We start from the raw sequence: 17604 nt of genomic DNA, 5'->3' as shown, positions 1-17604 counted from the left end.
CCCCTGTCGGTCGCGGCGCCTGCGCCGTGCGGAGGCGCTGACCTTCAGCCGGGCGGCAGCAGCCAGCAGCGGGGAGCGGCGTCGCCATGTTCTCCCGAGGCGCCGCGGTCCTGATCTGCCAGCCGCAATGGTAACGGCTGCCGGGGCGCGAGCCGGGTCTACGGGTGCCGCGGGGGGGGGAGCGCGGCGCCGCGGGGCTGAGAGGCGGCGAGGGAGGCGCGGCGGCCCAGGGAGCATCGGGCCTGGGGACGAGCGGAGGGCGGCCGGGAGGGGGTGGGGGTTCAAGGCGGGGGGCTGAGGATAAGGGGGGAGGGATCGGTGTAGGGGTAGGGGGGGTGCTGCTGCTGCTGCAGCGGGCGGGGCTGGCCCCGGGCTAGGGGGGCCCCCGAGCGCCCCAGTACCTGGCTCTTGCTCGGTCAGTGAACCGGGCAGGCAGGGCTGCACCAGGAGTGGCCCAGCTCCGGCCCCCGGGAGCTCCCCTGGCTCCTTTCCCCCCAGCGCAGTCACCTCCCGGGGAGCTGGAGTATCGGGGCGATGCACTGAGCCTCGGTCAGGCCCGGCCCCGCCGCTGGGGATTGATCGGGGACAGGAGCAATGCGCAAGGTTAAGGGGGAGGGGTTCGCAGGGCTGTTCCGGAAAGCTTGGGGGGGGGGGGGGGGGCTGCTCCGATAAGGAGGATTTCACCGTAATGTAGCTTGAATGAAGGATCGCTTATCTGGACGTTGCTGCTGCCTTAACCTACCAGTGCACTGCCCCAAAGATCATGCATACTTGATAGATGAAATGCAGATTAAGGAAGGTGCGGAGAGGGAATGCTAAGTCTAGTCCAATTTGTCTGACATTTTATTTTAGATGGTTTTTCTTTTTAATTGTAATGTGAAATTATATGCATTAAATTACAGGTCTATCAGGTGAAGCATGTGAGCGGGTGGACAGTTAGTGGTGGGAGGTCAGCTGAAAGAAGTGAGTTTTTAGGAGCGGGGAGTGGGGGTGGTTATAAATTTTAGGGTTAGATGAACAATGCCTGGCAACAAAGAGAAAAGCTAACCTACTCTTGTAGGTGACAGATACTGCGAACATCACAGTGATCTTGTCAGATACTGAAGGGAGATACCATCTAGTTACTCATTAATTATCATAGATGCCCTTGTATCTTTTGAAGTTATGGATGTCGGTTTACTCATTTTTCTGAGATTTCCTCCCCTGCTCTACCCCGTTTATAGGATAGTATCGGGGGTAGCCTTGTTAGTCTGTGTCCACAAAAGCCACAAGGAGTCCAGTGGCACCTTAAAGACTAACAGATTTATTTGGGCATAACCTTTGTTGGTAAAAACCCTCTTCTTCAGGATAGTGGGTACTGTGCAATGCTGTAAGATACATTTAATCAGCATTCCATAGCAATAAAGTATTAAACAAAGATGTGCTCTGCATGGGAAGAAAAGAAAAAGAGAAGATACGAATAAGGTGCAGGATATGAATCCACATAGAACGAAGTGTGTTTTCTGTAGTAGCTTCATTAAGAAGCAACAACCCACTTTTACATTGGTAAATACAATTTTCTCATCTCTGGAAGATAGGAAACTGTGGTGACTTGTTGGAGTAGCACTTAACACACAATGTTTCTGTTAATTTTCAGGGGCCAAGTCAGGAATATGGCCACTTTAAAGGACAGTAAGTACTTCTGATTTGTTTATAATATGGTAGGCGATGGGAGGAATGGGATGTGTTGCAGAGGAGCATTCTTAAAATGCAATATTAACTCAAACTGTAATGGTCTCAGTTCAGTAAATTGACTATGAAAGAAAATGTCTGTTTTTAAATTAAAAAATGTGGACTTTGAGGTTTTGAAGTTGTGTTGGTCAGGAGACCAGCTCTGCCCGATGGGAGACTCGGTGATAAATTGTCTAAAATGACAGTCATAAGAGGGTCTTCACAGTCCTGTGTTTGCAGAAGGTACTTAAACAGAAAATCTCCATTAATTGCAACTATTGGTGGTGTGGGTAGACCAGAATAAGGGTATGTAACTGAAATTTAAAAAGGCAACTGCATGCTTTTAACTTTATTCTATTTTCCAAACCTTAATATTGTAGTTACTCATTTTAGTCATTTAGTGCTGAGCTTCTTTTTGAAAATGGCAAAATTAGCATCATAATAATATTGGGACTAAGTGGCACAATGCATTAATAAACTCATACTCCAACCCTCCAAATAAGCAAGGTTTAAATGTAGACTTGATAAACAAGGGTAAATTGGTTTCAGTCACGACCTGATTCTGGAAGATCAGCGCTCCTTGTAACTTGTAATCACAAAATCACTTGCTGACTGATCTGTGTTTGGGAGAATAACCCGGCAGCCACTGATTAAATTGTAAAGAGAAGCTGCTTACCCTGTGACCATTTCTATTCAGTGCTGTCAGCTTCTCGTTTTCATAAGCATGAATTTACCCATAATTTATCAGTTTTCCTTCAAAAAAGACATCATTCAATAAAAGGTAAATGTTTTTTAAGGAAACTGATTTGTTTTAAAGCCATTGTTAAGTTAAAAGCGTAACTTCAAAAAAATCCCTGCTGACGTTTTTGCTTATTAAAACAATTTTAAAAATCGAATTTACTTTTTGCTATGTTTCTTTTAGTAGACTTTGTGTATTTCTCTCACTTTGGACAATAAAAACAAACCTGTCAGCTTTACTTGTTTCTAGTCTTATCAGATCGCTCTTTTAGGTTTTCATGCACTAGTAAAGTGTTCCAATCTCCATCACGAATACTGCAGGGGAATTTAGTTAGTCTTTATCTTTTTGAAATCCTTTTCCATTTCTTTCTGTTGGTTTATTTATTCATAGTAACATTTCTAAAAGTCCTACCTTGTATAAAAATATGCCTGCTTTGCCAAAATCTAAACTTGGGACCAAATTTGACCGGACTGTGTGTCTTTAAAATATTGAGCTGCATTTACTACAGGGAATAGGCATGATGACTTGAGAGGTGCATTCATGAAAAAGGTAGAGACAGAAGGGGAAATGTAAGGCCTACATAAATATCGAGCTTTAGCTTAAACCCTGGCTGCATCAGTCTCTGTTTTCGGAGATATGAAAAATTTCTCCTCTGTAGAAAGAGTCTGTTTTTCAGGTAAATGCACTATAGCAGTGGTTCCCAAACTTGTTCCGCCTCTTGTGCAGGGAAAGCCCCTGGCAGTTTGTTTACCTGCCGCGTCCGCAGGTTCGGCTGATCGCGGCTCCCAGTGACCGTGGTTTGCTGCTCCAGGCCAATGGGAGCTACGGGAAGCGGCGCGGTCCGTGGGACATACTGGCCGCCGCTTCCAGAAGCTCCCATTGGCCTGGAGCAGCGAACTGTGTCCGCTGGGACCTGCGATCGGCCGGAGCTGCGGATGCGGCAGGTAAACCAACTGGCCCGGCCCACCAGGGGCTTTCCCTGCACAAGTGGCGGAACAAGTTTGGGTACCACTGCACTACAAGGTTAGTGCCATACACGTGTATTTAGGAACATACGAATACCCATACTGGGTGAGACCAATGATTCATCTAGCCCAGTGGTCGGTGCCGGATGCTTAAGAGGGAATGAAAGAACAAGGCAATCTTCAAGTGATCCATCCCCAGTCATCCAGTCCCAGCATCTGGCACTCAGAGGTTTAGGGATACCCAAGGCATGGGGTTGCATCCCTGACCATCTTGGCTAATAGCTATTATGGACCTAGTCTCCATGAACTTATGTAATTCTTTTTTAAATCCAGCTATAGTTTTGGCCTTCACAACATCCTCTGGCAATGAGTTCCACCGGTTGACTGTGTGTTGTGTGAAGAAGTACTTCCTTTTGTTTTTTTTATACCTGCTGCCTATTAATTTGATTGGGTGACCCTAGTTCTTGTGTTATATGAAGAAGTAAATAACACTTCCTTATTCACTTTCTCCACCCCATTGATGATTTTATAGACCTCTCTCATACCCACCCTTACACTCCTCTTTTCCATGCTGCGTAGTCCCACTCTTTTTAATCTCTCATGTGGAAGCTGTTTCATACCCCTAATCATTTTTTTTGCCCTTCTCTGCCCCTTTTCATTTCTAATGTTTGGGTTTTTTTTTTTGAGATGGGGTGACCAAAACTGAATGCAGTATTCAAGGTGTGAGCGTACCATGGATTTATATAGTGGCATTATGATATTTTCGGTTTTATTATCTATCCCTCTCCTAATGGTTCCTAACATTCTGTTAGCTTTTTTGACTGCCTCTGCACATTGAGCGGATGTTTTCAGAGAACTATTCATAACGACTCCAAGATCTTTCTTGAGTTGTAACAGCTAATTTAGATGCCATTGTTTTTAGGTGTAGTTGGGATTATGTTTTCCCCCAATATACATTACTTTGCATTTATCAACATTGAATTTCATCTGCTGTTTTGTTTCCCAGTCACCTAGTTTTGAGAGATCCCTCTGTAACTCTTCACAATCTGCTTTGGACTGAACTATCTTGAGTAATTTTGCATTTGCAAACTTTGCCTCTTCACTGTTTACTCCTTTTTCCAGATTATTTATGAATATGTTGAACATCATTGGACCTGGTACAGATCCTTGAGGGACACTGCTATTTATCTCTCTCTGTTCTGAAAACTGACCATCTATTCCATTTATAGCAAAAAGTGGAGCTCACATTCTGTCTAGATTACTGCTCTTATTGTTTTGCTAGTTTAAATGTAATCTGTAATCTCATTTGATTTTTTTTATGTTGTCCCCTCTCTCTCTCTCTTATAGAAGCTGATTAATTTGTGACTGCTAGAAACTTTAGCCCAATTTTAACCCTCAAATGCTTGTAGTTACCAGGCGTTTAAAGTCCATCAAGAACATCCAGAAAATTACGAAGTCCATGAAGATGGTTGCTGCAGCGAAGTATGCCAGAGCCGAGAGGGAACTGAAACCAGCTAGAGTGTATGGAGTGGGAGCCTTGGGTAAGAGAAATTCTGTGTGGTATCTGACATCAGAATAGAGGGGGAGAATTTCAATAAGACTGGTGCTCCTAAATCCTCTATGTGCTTATCAAACTTTCTGAGGGAGACTTTCAAAAGGAGAATCCATATCTTGGAGATGATGTGAACTTCAAATATTTTTAAATTCATTTTCTGTTAGCTTCCCTTAAATATTACGTCCTACCTTTTAAAATCTTTTTAGAAAACATAAGGGAATTTCTGCTCCCTTTCTATGTTTATAATGGTCTTTTGGGTTAGCTTGGAAACAACACCTAATAATTTGGGGCCCACTTCCTCTCTTGTCCTTTTTCTGCATTCCTGTCTGCCTGTTTGTTACATCTTCAGTTTAAATTTTGCTTTTACTGGTAAACATGCTATTGCAAAGCGTGGGGAAGAGCATGCACCTGAGCCACCTTTAGAATGATGTACAAGACTAATGCGTCAACACAACAGTGAAACTGAAAGTATCTTAATTATATCATTAATAGGCAGACAAAAAACCAGACAAAAATGTGTATGGGGTCCCTTTAGAAATGGTTCTAGTCAGAATAGGTGATATTATTTTTAGTCAATGTCAAAATGTCTCTTAAGAGATTGCTAGATATGAATACACTTGAATGCAACTTTTCCTACTCTCTCTTTTCTTCTTCCCCCAGCTCTCTATGAGAAAGCAGAAATTAAGGTCCCCGAAGACAAGAAGAAACACCTCATTATTGGTGTGTCCTCTGATCGTGGTCTCTGTGGTGCTATCCATACCTCTGTTGCTAAAGCCATGAAAACTGAAATTAGCACCCTCTCAGATGCGGGGAAAGAGGTCATGGTGGTTGGAGTGGGTGACAAATTAAGAGGCCTGCTTCAAAGGTAATCTTTGAGTAGTAATGCTTTAAATCAGTGGTCTCCAACCTTTTTATGCCCAAGATCACTTTTTGAATTTAAGGGCAACTCAGGATCTACCCCGCCCCGCTTACTCCATTCCTCCCATCCCCCAAAGTCGCTCGCTGTGCCCCACCCTCACTCACTTTCACCAGGCTGGGGCAGAGGGTTAAGGTTCAGGCTGGGGTATGGACTCTGGACTGGGGCTGAGGCATTCACAGTGTGGGAGAGGGCACCGGGCTGAGGCTGGGGCAGGGGGTTGGGGTGCAGGAGGGGGTGAGGGGTGCAAGCTCTGGGAGAGAGTAGGGGTGCAGGAGGGGGCTCCGGGCTGGGGCAGAGTGCTGCGGTGCAGGGGGGTTGTGGGCTGATGGCTCTGGGAGGGGGTTCAGGGCTGGGCAGGGGTTCAGGATGCAGGAAGGGGTATGGGGTGCTGGCTCCGGGAGCAGGCTGGGGGTTGGGGTGCGGGCTCCCACTGGGGGTCACTTACCTTGGGCGGCTCCCGGTCGGTGGCACAGTGGGGCTAAGGCAGGCTCCCTGCCTGCCTCGGCCCCACTCAGGCACATCGGCACCTCCTCCCCATCACAAGTCGGGCCACCCTGCCATCCAGTAGTGCACTGCGTGGCTATGCCGCTCCCGGAAGGGGCCAACGCACCCCTGCGGCTCCTGGTGGGGACACATGACTCTGCGCGCTGCCCCGCTCTGCAGGCACCGCCCCTGGACCTCCCATTGGCCACAGTTCCCCGTTCCCAACCAATGGAGCTGCGGGGGTGGTGCTTGCAGGCAGGAGCAGTGCGCAGAGACCTCTCCCTCCCTCCCCCGTGCGAGCCTATGGGGGTGTGCTGGCCACTTCGGGGAGCAGCATGGGGCTGCTGTGTTGCTGCGGCTGAAGATCGTGATCGACTGGGAGAGTCTCCAGGATCAACCAGTCGATCACGATCGATGGTTTGGTGACAACTGCTTTAAATTTCTATAGTAGAAACTTCAGGTTATCCTTTAATAAATAGCCTGGAATGCGTAGGCTAATGTATTTTAAAATGGCTATGAAAAAAATCAAGTTTCTGTAAAACAAATTCCTGCAATTATGCTGAAGTTCTTTTTGCTGAATTGTGTTCTATGTTAATTGTTGCACTGTATTGAACTATGTTGGAATGAGTGTGATTGCTGACTAGACTCTCGCTATTGTAAAAGTTAGAGGTATGTCTCATGAAGCTATTCCAGCGAGCAAAACTTTAAATAACTAAAAATTCCTTTCACCTAGGCCCCGATCCAGAAAAGCACTGATGCTTAACCTTAAGCACACCAGTAGTCCCATTTAAAGTCAGTGGGTCTACTTGTGTGCTTAAAGTTAAGCATTGGCTTAAGTGTTTACCTAAATCAAGGCCTATAATTGGGTTCTACAACAGCACATTGGCTCGGTTTTTACACAGGCTTGGTTTTATTTTAGGACACACAATAAACATTTCCTGGTGACATTCAAAGAAGTGGGAAGAAAACCTCCCAGCTTTGGAGATGCTTCATTGATTGCCTCAGAGCTGCTAAACTCTGGATACGAATTTGATGAAGGATCTGTCATCTACAATCGATTCAGGCAAGAGAAACTGAGACTGGTCTTCAAATGTCTTTCATTTGTTTTAAGAGTGTACAGAAAGTAGTGGAATGGAATGTTTTATGTAGACTCATACAATATATGGAAGTGGAATTATGTTGGTCCAGTGAAATCATCTGAAAAACATGGGATCTTACATGCGTGTTTTTTTGTTTTTTTGTTTTTTTTTTTTTTTTGGTTTAAAAAGGTCAGGATTTCTAACAATCATAATACATGAGTAAGCTTAGATGTGCTTTAACAATTACTGGAAAGCACATACCTGCCAAGAGCTATATTCTGTGTTCTGTTCTTTATTCCTGTTATAGTCAATGGTTTTACAACAAAAGAAGTACAAGAAGTGCACGGTTCTCGGTTGTTTGAGGTGTCAGCTGTTCACAACAGCACCACAGAACGCTAATCTCAGGTTTTGGAAAACAAAAGTGTTTTTCACCAATTTTTAGATTAGGATTACAGTGGAGACTTCTTTTTTACAGTAATAAATAAAGATCTTTAAAAATCATTTGTCTCATGTAGGTCTGTCATCTCCTACAAGACAGATGAAAAACCTTTCTACTCTCTTGATGCAGTTGCTGGTGCTGGTAAGTAGTAAAATTAACTATGCAGTCCAATTCAGTGAATAAAACTCTTTTAAAAGACCATGTCTTTCATGGTCTGTCAGTTAGTTGTCATAACACAAACAGGCAAATGTAAGCAAAACAGGGTTACGTACTGAAATGTCTTGCAACGTCTACCACATTAACATTAGTTTGGGATTTGGCCTCTGTTGACAGGGACTTGATTTTGCTTGTTTTATGTCAAACAAGAAGTTGTTAAAATTTTGATGACAGTTTGAGCAAGGTTGGGTGCTAGGAACAAAAGCACGTCGGTAGTTTTTGTTGTTTTTTAATCTCCACTCTTACCTATTCTTACAGAAAGCATTAGTATCTATGATGATATTGATGCTGATGTGCTGCGAAACTACCAGGAGTTTATATTAGCAAACATCCTCTTCTACTCTCTGAAGGAATCCACCACCAGCGAGCAGAGTGCCAGAATGACTGCTATGGACAACGCCAGCAAAAATGCTTGTAAGAATATTCTTGGGGGTGTCTAGCAGGATTAAGCAGAAGTTCACCATCTTTCTTGTACATTTTTAGTGTTCGCTGTTCTAGCCCATACCCCTGCTGTTCATGTCCCACAATCCTAGTTGCTGTCTCTTCAGCCAATACAGCCCTTCTACACACACCAGCCTTACTCAGTGCCTAATAAAAGGGGGGCCGCTGTTCAGTTACATCATATTCTTGGTACCCAGTTCTCCTGATATGAAAAGCAAGAGGCTCTGGCTAGAAGTGGAATGCAGGATTCCTATGTAACAGTGAAAAGTACTGGGCTGGCCCTGTGACTACCATGAGTGCTTCATGCTTTTTCAGTGTCTATTGATTTGAGATTTCGAAAAGCTCCGTAAACTTTTATTTAAGCCTCTCAAACCCATTGCAATTACTGTTGCCTCAATTTTGTAGATGGGGAAACTGAAGCAAGTTTTTAAATATCTTACCCAAGGTCACACAGCAGGTTGGTGGACAAGCAATCGAATTTAGGAGTTGAATCAATTTTTTTTCCTCCTCTGGCCACAGCCACCAAATTTTTGGACTAAGGTACTGCAGTGTGGCAAAGGGGATGGAACTTGAAGCCAAAGGTACTTTTTGGATGACTTGATTTAAAAAAACCCCAAAATGCTAACTAAAATATTCAGGTAAATATTATTTGATTAGCTATAATTTAGACCCAAAACGTAAGTGTTTTTGTGTGTGTGTAAAACAAAATGGTTTTGCACAGCCTAAGATCAAGAGCTATCCTTTTTTCTTTTTTTTTTAAATTGAAGGGGAAATTACTGTTTAAATCCAAACATCTCCCTTTCAGTGTTTGCAGCCCAAACATTTCGTCATTATGATGGTGCATCAATCAGAAATGACTCCTGTGTCCATGTTTATTGTCTAAGCTTAGTGCAAAGCAAAAAGTGAGCAATTGCCGCCAATGAGGGAAAGCAAATTGCTTTCAGTTTTAGTACTTAGAGATAAGGATGTTTTTAAATATGCAGTCACATTGTGTGGAGATTAGCACAATGAATTCAGAAAGCCCCTATTAAGTGAGGGAGTGGGGAACAGGAGTTTGGGTACATTTCCTTGCTGGCCTCCTTCCCTCAACACATGAGGGAGGTCCCTCTCCAGCTCCAAGAAGGAATTAATGGGAGACCAGGTAGATTCCCAATTGGATATTTATGCTGGTCAGAACAGTGGTAACTTGCTTATACAACTGCAGCTTTTCCCTTTGAGAAGATGTTTCAGTGTAGCTGCCCGTGGTGGAGCACATTGCAGCACAGCTACGGGAGACTTAACAGCAGGTAGTGAGGTCTCATACGGTAAATACTTGATTGCTTTAACAAATTACACCACATTGCATTTGCTAGTTTGAGGTATTATAATTAAAGCCGACCTTCAGCTGACAAAATAAGTTACCAGAATACATCTTGGCATGTAGTACCCTTTATTTTTCCGTTCCTTGGTGGTTAACAATATTTAGTAAATTGCAATGGGTCACCCAGTTGGTGGTGGTGTGATTTTAACCATGTTGTACTGTGTTCTGCTCAAATAATCAGAAGGAAGTGTATCTAATTTTTTCCATTTCCAGATTCAACCATCTAAATTTCAATTTTTTTAAAACATTTTTATTTGTAGCTGAGATTATTGACAAATTGACCTTGACATTCAACCGTACCCGTCAAGCTGTCATCACCAAGGAGCTTATTGAGATCATTTCTGGTGCTGCTGCTCTGTAAGTATGTGTAAATGTGCAACAAGGCTTTTTACTCAGATCGTTTTAATGTTCAAATGTCCTGCTGTTTACATTGTATTAATAGGTAGGGTGGAGGAACAGCTGTTCTAAAACTAAAGGAAAAAATGATGCATTGATACTTGAAGCGTTCTTTATTCTGCTTTAATAAATTCCAATGACTGGTATGATGCTTAAAGCCTGCATTCAGCTCAAATTTTGCCTCAACAACTGCTGGCAGGTGGAGAAGCTTCTGTAGCCATGAAGCTGCATCATGTTCATGGAAAGTGGCTCTTTTCGCTGCCCTTCCCCATTCTATAGATGTAATTACCTGGGCCTTTTTCATCCACCCTTGGCTCAAACAGCCCCAAATCTCTCTCTGTGGTGTAGTGTAGATTCTTGTTTTTGGGGGGCTTAATAGCAGATTGGCCTTTCTTCTGTATAGATCAGCCTGCTATGTAGATTAGAAGGTGAAGGATAACTTCTGTTGGATGGAACTTTAGCTTGTTGAATGTAAATGTGCATTTTAATTAAATAAAACAAGGTTAGATCTTGTGTGTTTTGCTGACAAATACCAAACTTTGCCACTCTGCTAGGAACTGCAGAACACTGTGCACTATGGGTGATAAGAGGTGGTTGTGCTTAAACCCATATAATTGGTTTACTTGCCCAGAATTAATTTATATTGCATCTAATCAGCAGATTAGACTTCTGTTCTAATTAAAGATATAAATCAATGCATTCATAACTAATGTGTGCACAGAAATGGCAGAAAACAGCATGTGCCACAACTGCATGTGTGTGCGTTTTTAATGAGCTTTTTATTTTGTATTTAATTTGGCTACTCAGTGACCCATTCTTGGTTAAATCACAAGAATAACTTTGCCTTAGTTTGCATGAGTTGCTTCTTAACCTGCTTGTTCTGTTTTTTCCCATAACAACATTACCAGGGGATAATCGGAATGCAAGTTTCAGCCAAAGTCAAGAGGTAAAGTGATGAAGTAGAAACTAGATTCTTCCAAAAAATGGTTCAGCACTGATGATCCTGAAGCAGTTAAATGAGAAATATGTCTGAATTGCAACATTGAAATCTGAATTTTAAATGCCCTCTTCTCCTAAACCTTTGGAGCAATCGTTTGGGGAGTGACTGGCATGGGCCCATCTGTAATTTGAGCGTAGATAGCATCTTGTCAACAGTGGTACCATGGAAAATTGTTTTTAAACATCAGTATTGCTCTACACTGCCACTTATATAACAGGCTTATAATATTGTGCCTTATGGTTCTAGAGAGCTTTAATGTGCGGGGAAAGGGAAGGAATTAAAAGTAGTCCATACTTCACACAATGTATACAAGTCCACAAATACTCAGCCCCTATTTATGGTTTAATCCAATATCCTTGAGCCACTGAACTCTCTTAAATAATCATTCGTTTTAAACGTTATAGCACCATAAGCATACACAACATTTTACAAAGACACAGACAAGACACTGTCCTACCCCCTGAAGAATTTACAGTAGTTAAAATGCAGGAGTGCAGAGATTGGTATTAAAAGGATCATGAAAGAAGTGGGTTTAAAGAGGAATTAGGAGGACAGAGGGCATTTGAAGTGAGAACACTGTTCAAAGCTCGTGGAGCAGCATGAAAAGACAGTGGAGATAATTTAATATGCACACTTAAAGATACTCTTGATATATGTGTAAACTTTAAATATTTCTTGTATTTTTACAGGTAAAGAAATGAGGAGCTATTCTAGAGAGTTGGTTTAACCTGCTTATATCCATATTGATAAAACTGTTTGTCCATCATTCTGTGAAGAATTCATGGTGAAAACCTGAAAATATTTGTAAATTATCTTACAATAAACCACCTACATGAAACAAATATTCTTGTTTTTTCATGTGTGAATATCTAGATCAAAGAGAATCACTTACTTTTTGAAAACAGCTGTTTACTGCTTTTAATCTGTTTATGGTGTACATAGTGTGTAGGTAGGTTTTCCTTAGAGAAGTACAGGAAATATTATTCAGGGCTTGTCTACACTTACCGGGGGATCCACGAGCAGTGATCGATGTATTGGTGGTTGATTTAGTGGGTCTAGTGAAGAGAAAGAGTGTCTCCCGTCAACATCGTGTAGTGTGGACGCCGCAGTAAGTAGATCTAAGCTACGTTGATTTGAGTTACACTATTCACATAACTCAAATTGCGTAGCTTAGATCGAATTTCCGCTCTAGTTTAGCCAAGGCCTCAGAGAACAAATTGTCTGTATAATCTGGCATTCACAGCGAATATTCAATGCCTCATGCTTCAAAAGAAGGTGTAAAACCCATGTAATGCATCTGTTCACTAGCCTGGTGCTGTAAGAGAACATGCAATTCACTTTGCATCATATGCTACAAAATTTTGGGTTTTGTTCTTTTTCCAGTAAGGTGCATAACCGATACTGTCCTTTGCATCTTATATTCTAAAACAGTTTATGAGTGGCAGATGTATTATCTCAGTGGTGGTTTTTTAATTACTTTAAAATACTGTCTTGAGCTATGTATTTCTACATTTGATTAGTCAATAGGGTCACTCTGAAAGGAGAGTTCTTGTAAGAAGGAATTTTGAAAGGATTGTAGTTTGATGTACTGGGAAAAGGAGGTCTATATGTGTGGGGTGGCATGGAAGAAGGAACAAGGAAAAGAAAGAGAAGGAAACAGCAGTGACCGTGCAAGAAGATCAGAAAGAAATGACAGCAGAACTGTCGACAGGAGCAAAGCCTTGACCATTAGAATTGAATCTGAGGGCAGGTCTTCACTACCCACTGGATCGGGTCGTGATCAATCCATCAGGGATCGATTTATGATCCCCGAAAGCGCTCCACATCAACTCCGGAACTCCAGCTCGCGAGAGGCGGAAGCGGAGTCGACTGGGGAGTGGCAGCAGTCTACTTACCACCATCCTCATGGGCCAGGTAAGTCTACCTAAGATATGCCGACTTCAGTTATGCTATTGCATAGCTGAAGTTGCATATCTTAGGTCTGTCCGTTCCCCGCCCCCCCACCCCCTTGCTACCCAGTGTAGACCAGGGCTGAGGCAAAAAGGCAGGAGAGGAAGCCAAAGAGACTTGAAGAGCAAGATGCTACTGAGTGGCAGAGGAAGATCTTAACTGAAATGTTCGGATAGACAAGAGAGGGACAATGTGGGAAATTGGAAAGCCAGAGATGAACAGGTTTCAGTGATCAGTGCAATTGATTAATTTGGAGCAGATTTCACATATTTTTTTTTTAAATGATCCATGTAACTTTTCAAAATCGTACTTAAGCTGGTAGCCATGTTTGATGTGTTACCAACAGCAACTTTGACTGATGCTCATAACTGGCAACTTTAATTTGCTCTGTTTGTTTATATAGCAGCCAAAATACGCTAGGCATGTGTCATGTGGGAAGAGACCCGAAGGGCTTACAGTCTAAGGCCCCAATCCATTTACAGTCAAGTGTAACTTTACTCATGAGTAGTTAGCTCCTTTCTTCTTTTCCTCCCCAAAACCATTGGCTAATTGCCTTTTCCTTGTCCCTGTCATTAGTTAGCTGAGACATAACTGCTTTCAAACTGCAATCCTAAAAATAGAGAGTCTAGAAATCTTCATGTGCTGCAATTGCATTACTTATCGGGGGCGGGGGGACTATGCGGCTGCTTAAATGATTGGCAAATCAATTTCAGGAGTATTCTGATAGCTGACACTCTAATTTTTTCTTTAACTTCTGTCTCCTGCCTTTTCAAATAGTAGTAAAATACAGTGGGACGTAGAGTAGGGTTTATGGTTAGGTTGAGATTTAGACCCCACAAATCCCGATAAGAAAATTCTCCCAGCGCCTGTTTCGCTGCCGGAACTTGAAAGGAATGTTTTTTTTCTAATAATGTTTTTTACTTGTTTTTAATGTTTTTGTTGCACTATGTTTATTGTAAACAAATACAAGAATTAAGATAGGTTAAGAATCTTAATTGTGCAAGGTTGTGCCATGATCAAATGGCTTGTGCTGTTTTGAAGGTCATCTTACTCAAAAACCAAGTGGTCAGTAATTTCCACTCTATTTTCTCTAGAAAGTGCTTATAAAATGAGGCCTTAGTGAGATTAAAAATGGAAGTAGTTGCTATTCTTGTACTTGCACAGCTAGGACCAACCTCTCACAGCTAGTGTCTTCAGTTGGATTCCCTTTGGACTATAAACTTGCCCATTCTATTTCTCCTAACCACGCATCCCACTAAACCAAAACTTGGGTAAGCAAATAGCCCTTGCAGCATGACCAAAAGGTTAATAAACTCAGTCTCTGGTGAACAAATGAGGAAAGTGAAGGAATCCTCATTGATGATTAACTGTAGAATGCTCTGCCATCACCAGCCACCTAAACTAGCTGTTTGTACATTTCTGTGGGCGTAGCAGAGCAGGTGAGCAAAGGAGGACAAAAAACAGCCCTATATCTGACCACTTCAGCTGCTCTGTGAAGAACACTATGCACTTAATAGGGAGGAATAGGGCTCTAAGGCTTTTAACAATCCACTATCTATCCATTCCAATAAAATTGGGGGTTTGCTTTTGTGCCTCGTGTCCCCCACTGTATAAGTTGGATCTGTTGTCATAAAAAGACATGATGCCTTGCTTACAGGAACAGTGAACATTTAACAATAACTCTTTCTACTATGGTGTTTCACAGCTCCCAGAACACAGTACTAAGTGAACAGTGCAAAGAAACTAAAGAGAACATTTGCAATAAGCATATATTGACTAAGTTGGGGTATAACTTCCGCTCATTCTGAATTTTTCTGTAATTCCCTGTGCTGCTGTTGAAGTTATCTCTTTAACTGATCTTGTTAAATCACACAAGTGCTGGTCAGTGCTCACAATAGAAGACCACCAAGGAAAAACCCAGCGTGCTCCAAGAAGTGGTGGTGTTGAGGTAGGGGTCATGGGTTCTATGGCAGCAGTACTAAAGCAGTAACAAAGAGCTGTTGTAGGGGGATGTCTTGGGCCTGGTCTACTCTACAGAGTTAGGCTGACGCAAAGCAGCTTATGGTACCAAACTCTTAAGCATCTACACCAGGGGTGGCCAACCTGAGCCTGAGAAGGAGCCAGAATTTACCAGTGTACATTGTTAAAGAGCCACAGTAATATGTCAGCAGCCACTGCTCCCCTGGCTCCCAGCGCCTCCCACACACCGGCAGTCCCGTCAATCATCGCCTCCCCCTCCCTCCCTGCACCTCCTGATCAGCTGTTTCGTGGCATGCAGGAGCCTCTGGAGGAAAGGGGGGAGGAGCGAGGGCACTGCAGGCTCAGAGAAGTGGGTGGAGTGGGGGAAGGGCCTATGGCATAGCCAGGGGTTGAGCAGTGAGCACTCCCAGCACATTGGAAAGTTGATGCCTGCAGCTCCAGCCCCGGAGTTGGTGCCTATACAAGGAGCTGAATATTAACTTCTAAAGAGCCCCATCTTGGTTGGCCATCCCGATCTACACTAAAATGTAGTTTCTCACCGATGTAACTTATCCACTACACTGATTTAATTCCGCCTTCGCAAGAGGCATAGCTCTTAAGTCAATGTGGTTAGGTCAACCTAGTGTCAGTATACATTGTGTTGCTGCCTTTCAGAAACCATCCCCCCAGTGCTCCACACAGGCAGTTAAATTGGTGGAAGTCTCGTGGTTGAGGACACAAGGAATGTAGGGAGGACGTGTAAAACCGATTCAACTTTGTGGTGGCTGTATGTCGACGTAACGTAGGTCAACTTAATTTTGTAACATAGACTTGTCCTTAGACAAAACTAAAGACCAGCATACTTCCACTATTTAAAGATCTGATACCACTTCTTGTTAGAAGTGTTTAAACGTAGTGTCCTGGTCAAATTCCAACTTCGGTAATTATGTTCTCTCTGTATATAATTTATGGTCTCCACCTTGCAACATGCACAGAAAAGGGGCAGGTGGTAGTTGAACTACAAGGAACTTAAGGAGTTTTTGTCTGAGATAAGGATCTATGGATGTCCCACTTTCCTTTCAGGACAAAGTAAGTGGTTGTTTCCTGGGTTTGATATTTTGGAGGAAAGGCCACTTCCTGGGTTGGACAGAAGTGCAGGCAGGAAAGCAGAGTGGATGGGGATCTCCCTCTGCACGGATTGCTGTTCCTGTAGTATGGAAGAGAGAAACAAAAGGAAGAGGAACAAAATTTGGAAAGTATCCAGTATAAGAGTAGCGGAATAAAAAAGCAAGATAGAGACTACACTAGGACAAGCCCATCTCGTCACCTCAGGAGACCTGTCAGAAGGTGTGTGTGTATGGCAGAAACATACAGAGAGATTATAAATGAAGGGGGAGAAAAAGGGTTTTCTTACAAAACCCTTCCCAGATTTCAACACAGAATGGGGCTCCTACCACTTCCTTGAGAGATGAGTCCCAGCCTAATACATCTCACTCTCAAGAGGTTCTTCCCAATATTTAATCTAAGTTTCTTTGTCTCGATTTTGGCCCATAATTCCTATGTACCACTCTAAGGCCCCAGTCCTAGAAAATGTGAGCACAGGGGTTTGCTGCAAAACAGGCTAATGCAATTTTAAACTGTGTATTCAAAGTTACGGCGCACCGAGTATCCTTGGTATGAATGGCTTTGGTGCAACTGTAGCTGGGATGTTGCATTCCATTCCAGAAATTGCGTCACCAAAATAATATTGACAAACTGGGGAGTGTTCAAAGAATAGTAACAAAAATGATCAGAGGGCTTCATCTGAAAGGAAAAATGTAAAGGAAGGAGGGAAGGGACACAATAACAGTCCATAAATATTTGAAGGTTATTGAAAGCAAGGGGCGAGAGGAATTATATACGCCCCAATCCTGTAACTAGTTTCTCAGGACCAGGCCTCTATTCTCTCATAGAACCCCACTGAGTGCAGAATTAGGATAGGTGTAAAAAGTTGTCAAATCTTATTTTCATGAAAAATTTGATTTTTGACAAAAACTGTTTTTTGCAAAATGCATCTGCTTTCTATAGAAAATTTCAGGGTTTTTTTAAATAAATAAAAATAAAAGTATTTTGATTCTGAAATGTCTCCAGACTGCCACACAGGAATTCAGATTCCACGTGGTCCCTTTCTCTGTAGGTCTGGCTCTCCAGCTGAACATCTCCCAGGATGCACACTGCCTCTTCTTTCCAAAAGATGAGACCATGGTGCATCATGGGAGACGTGGTCTGATAAGGGAGCCCAGCCTATAGAGGAGAATGGGATTACAAAGCATCTAAACCACAACTCCCATCAAACACCACAACAGCATTTCCAAATCAAAGTATTTCATATGTTTGTTTTTTACTGAAAACAT

General features: G+C 42.7%; 1 protein-coding gene across 4 annotated transcripts; it reads left to right on the top strand.

Moving 5' to 3' along the window:
* The first annotated feature begins 2 nt into the window (after positions 1–2).
* On the top strand, positions 3–12144 carry ATP5F1C (ATP synthase F1 subunit gamma). Of its 4 annotated transcripts, none has more exons than XM_073328822.1 (10): positions 4–130; positions 1637–1671; positions 4824–4955; positions 5630–5834; positions 7291–7434; positions 7966–8030; positions 8364–8519; positions 10167–10263; positions 11211–11248; positions 11992–12144. In XM_073328822.1, exons 1-9 carry the CDS (start codon positions 87–89, stop codon positions 11215–11217), a joined length of 885 nt encoding a protein of 294 aa, XP_073184923.1. In that variant the 5' UTR covers positions 4–86; the 3' UTR covers positions 11218–11248; positions 11992–12144. The 4 variants fall into 4 exon arrangements, with proteins under 4 accessions (XP_073184924.1, XP_073184925.1, XP_073184923.1 ...); XM_073328825.1 differs by having other exon boundaries at positions 90–130; positions 4762–4955; XM_073328823.1 differs by lacking the exon at positions 11211–11248 and having other exon boundaries at positions 3–130.
* Positions 12145–17604: the final 5460 nt, after the last annotated feature.

This window comes from Lepidochelys kempii, chromosome 1 (genome assembly GCF_965140265.1).
Source record: "Lepidochelys kempii isolate rLepKem1 chromosome 1, rLepKem1.hap2, whole genome shotgun sequence".
NCBI classification, from domain to species: Eukaryota; Metazoa; Chordata; order Testudines; family Cheloniidae; genus Lepidochelys; species Lepidochelys kempii.
The sequence above is the reverse complement of the archived record's forward strand: the minus strand, read 5'-3'. Positions and strand labels throughout refer to the sequence as shown.

What these genes read in the sequence shown, in the direction of transcription:
- ATP5F1C (XM_073328822.1), top strand. Translation starts at nt 87, where the DNA reads ATGTTCTCCCGAGGCGCCGCGGTCCTGATCTGCCAGCCGCAATG. An exon ending in GTCATCTACAATCGATTCAG is followed by an intron (nt 7,435 to 7,965) that starts GCAAGAGAAACT and finishes TGTCTCATGTAG; the next exon opens with GTCTGTCATCTCCTACAAGA. An exon ending in CAACGCCAGCAAAAATGCTT is followed by an intron (nt 8,520 to 10,166) that starts GTAAGAATATTC and finishes TTTTATTTGTAG; the next exon opens with CTGAGATTATTGACAAATTG.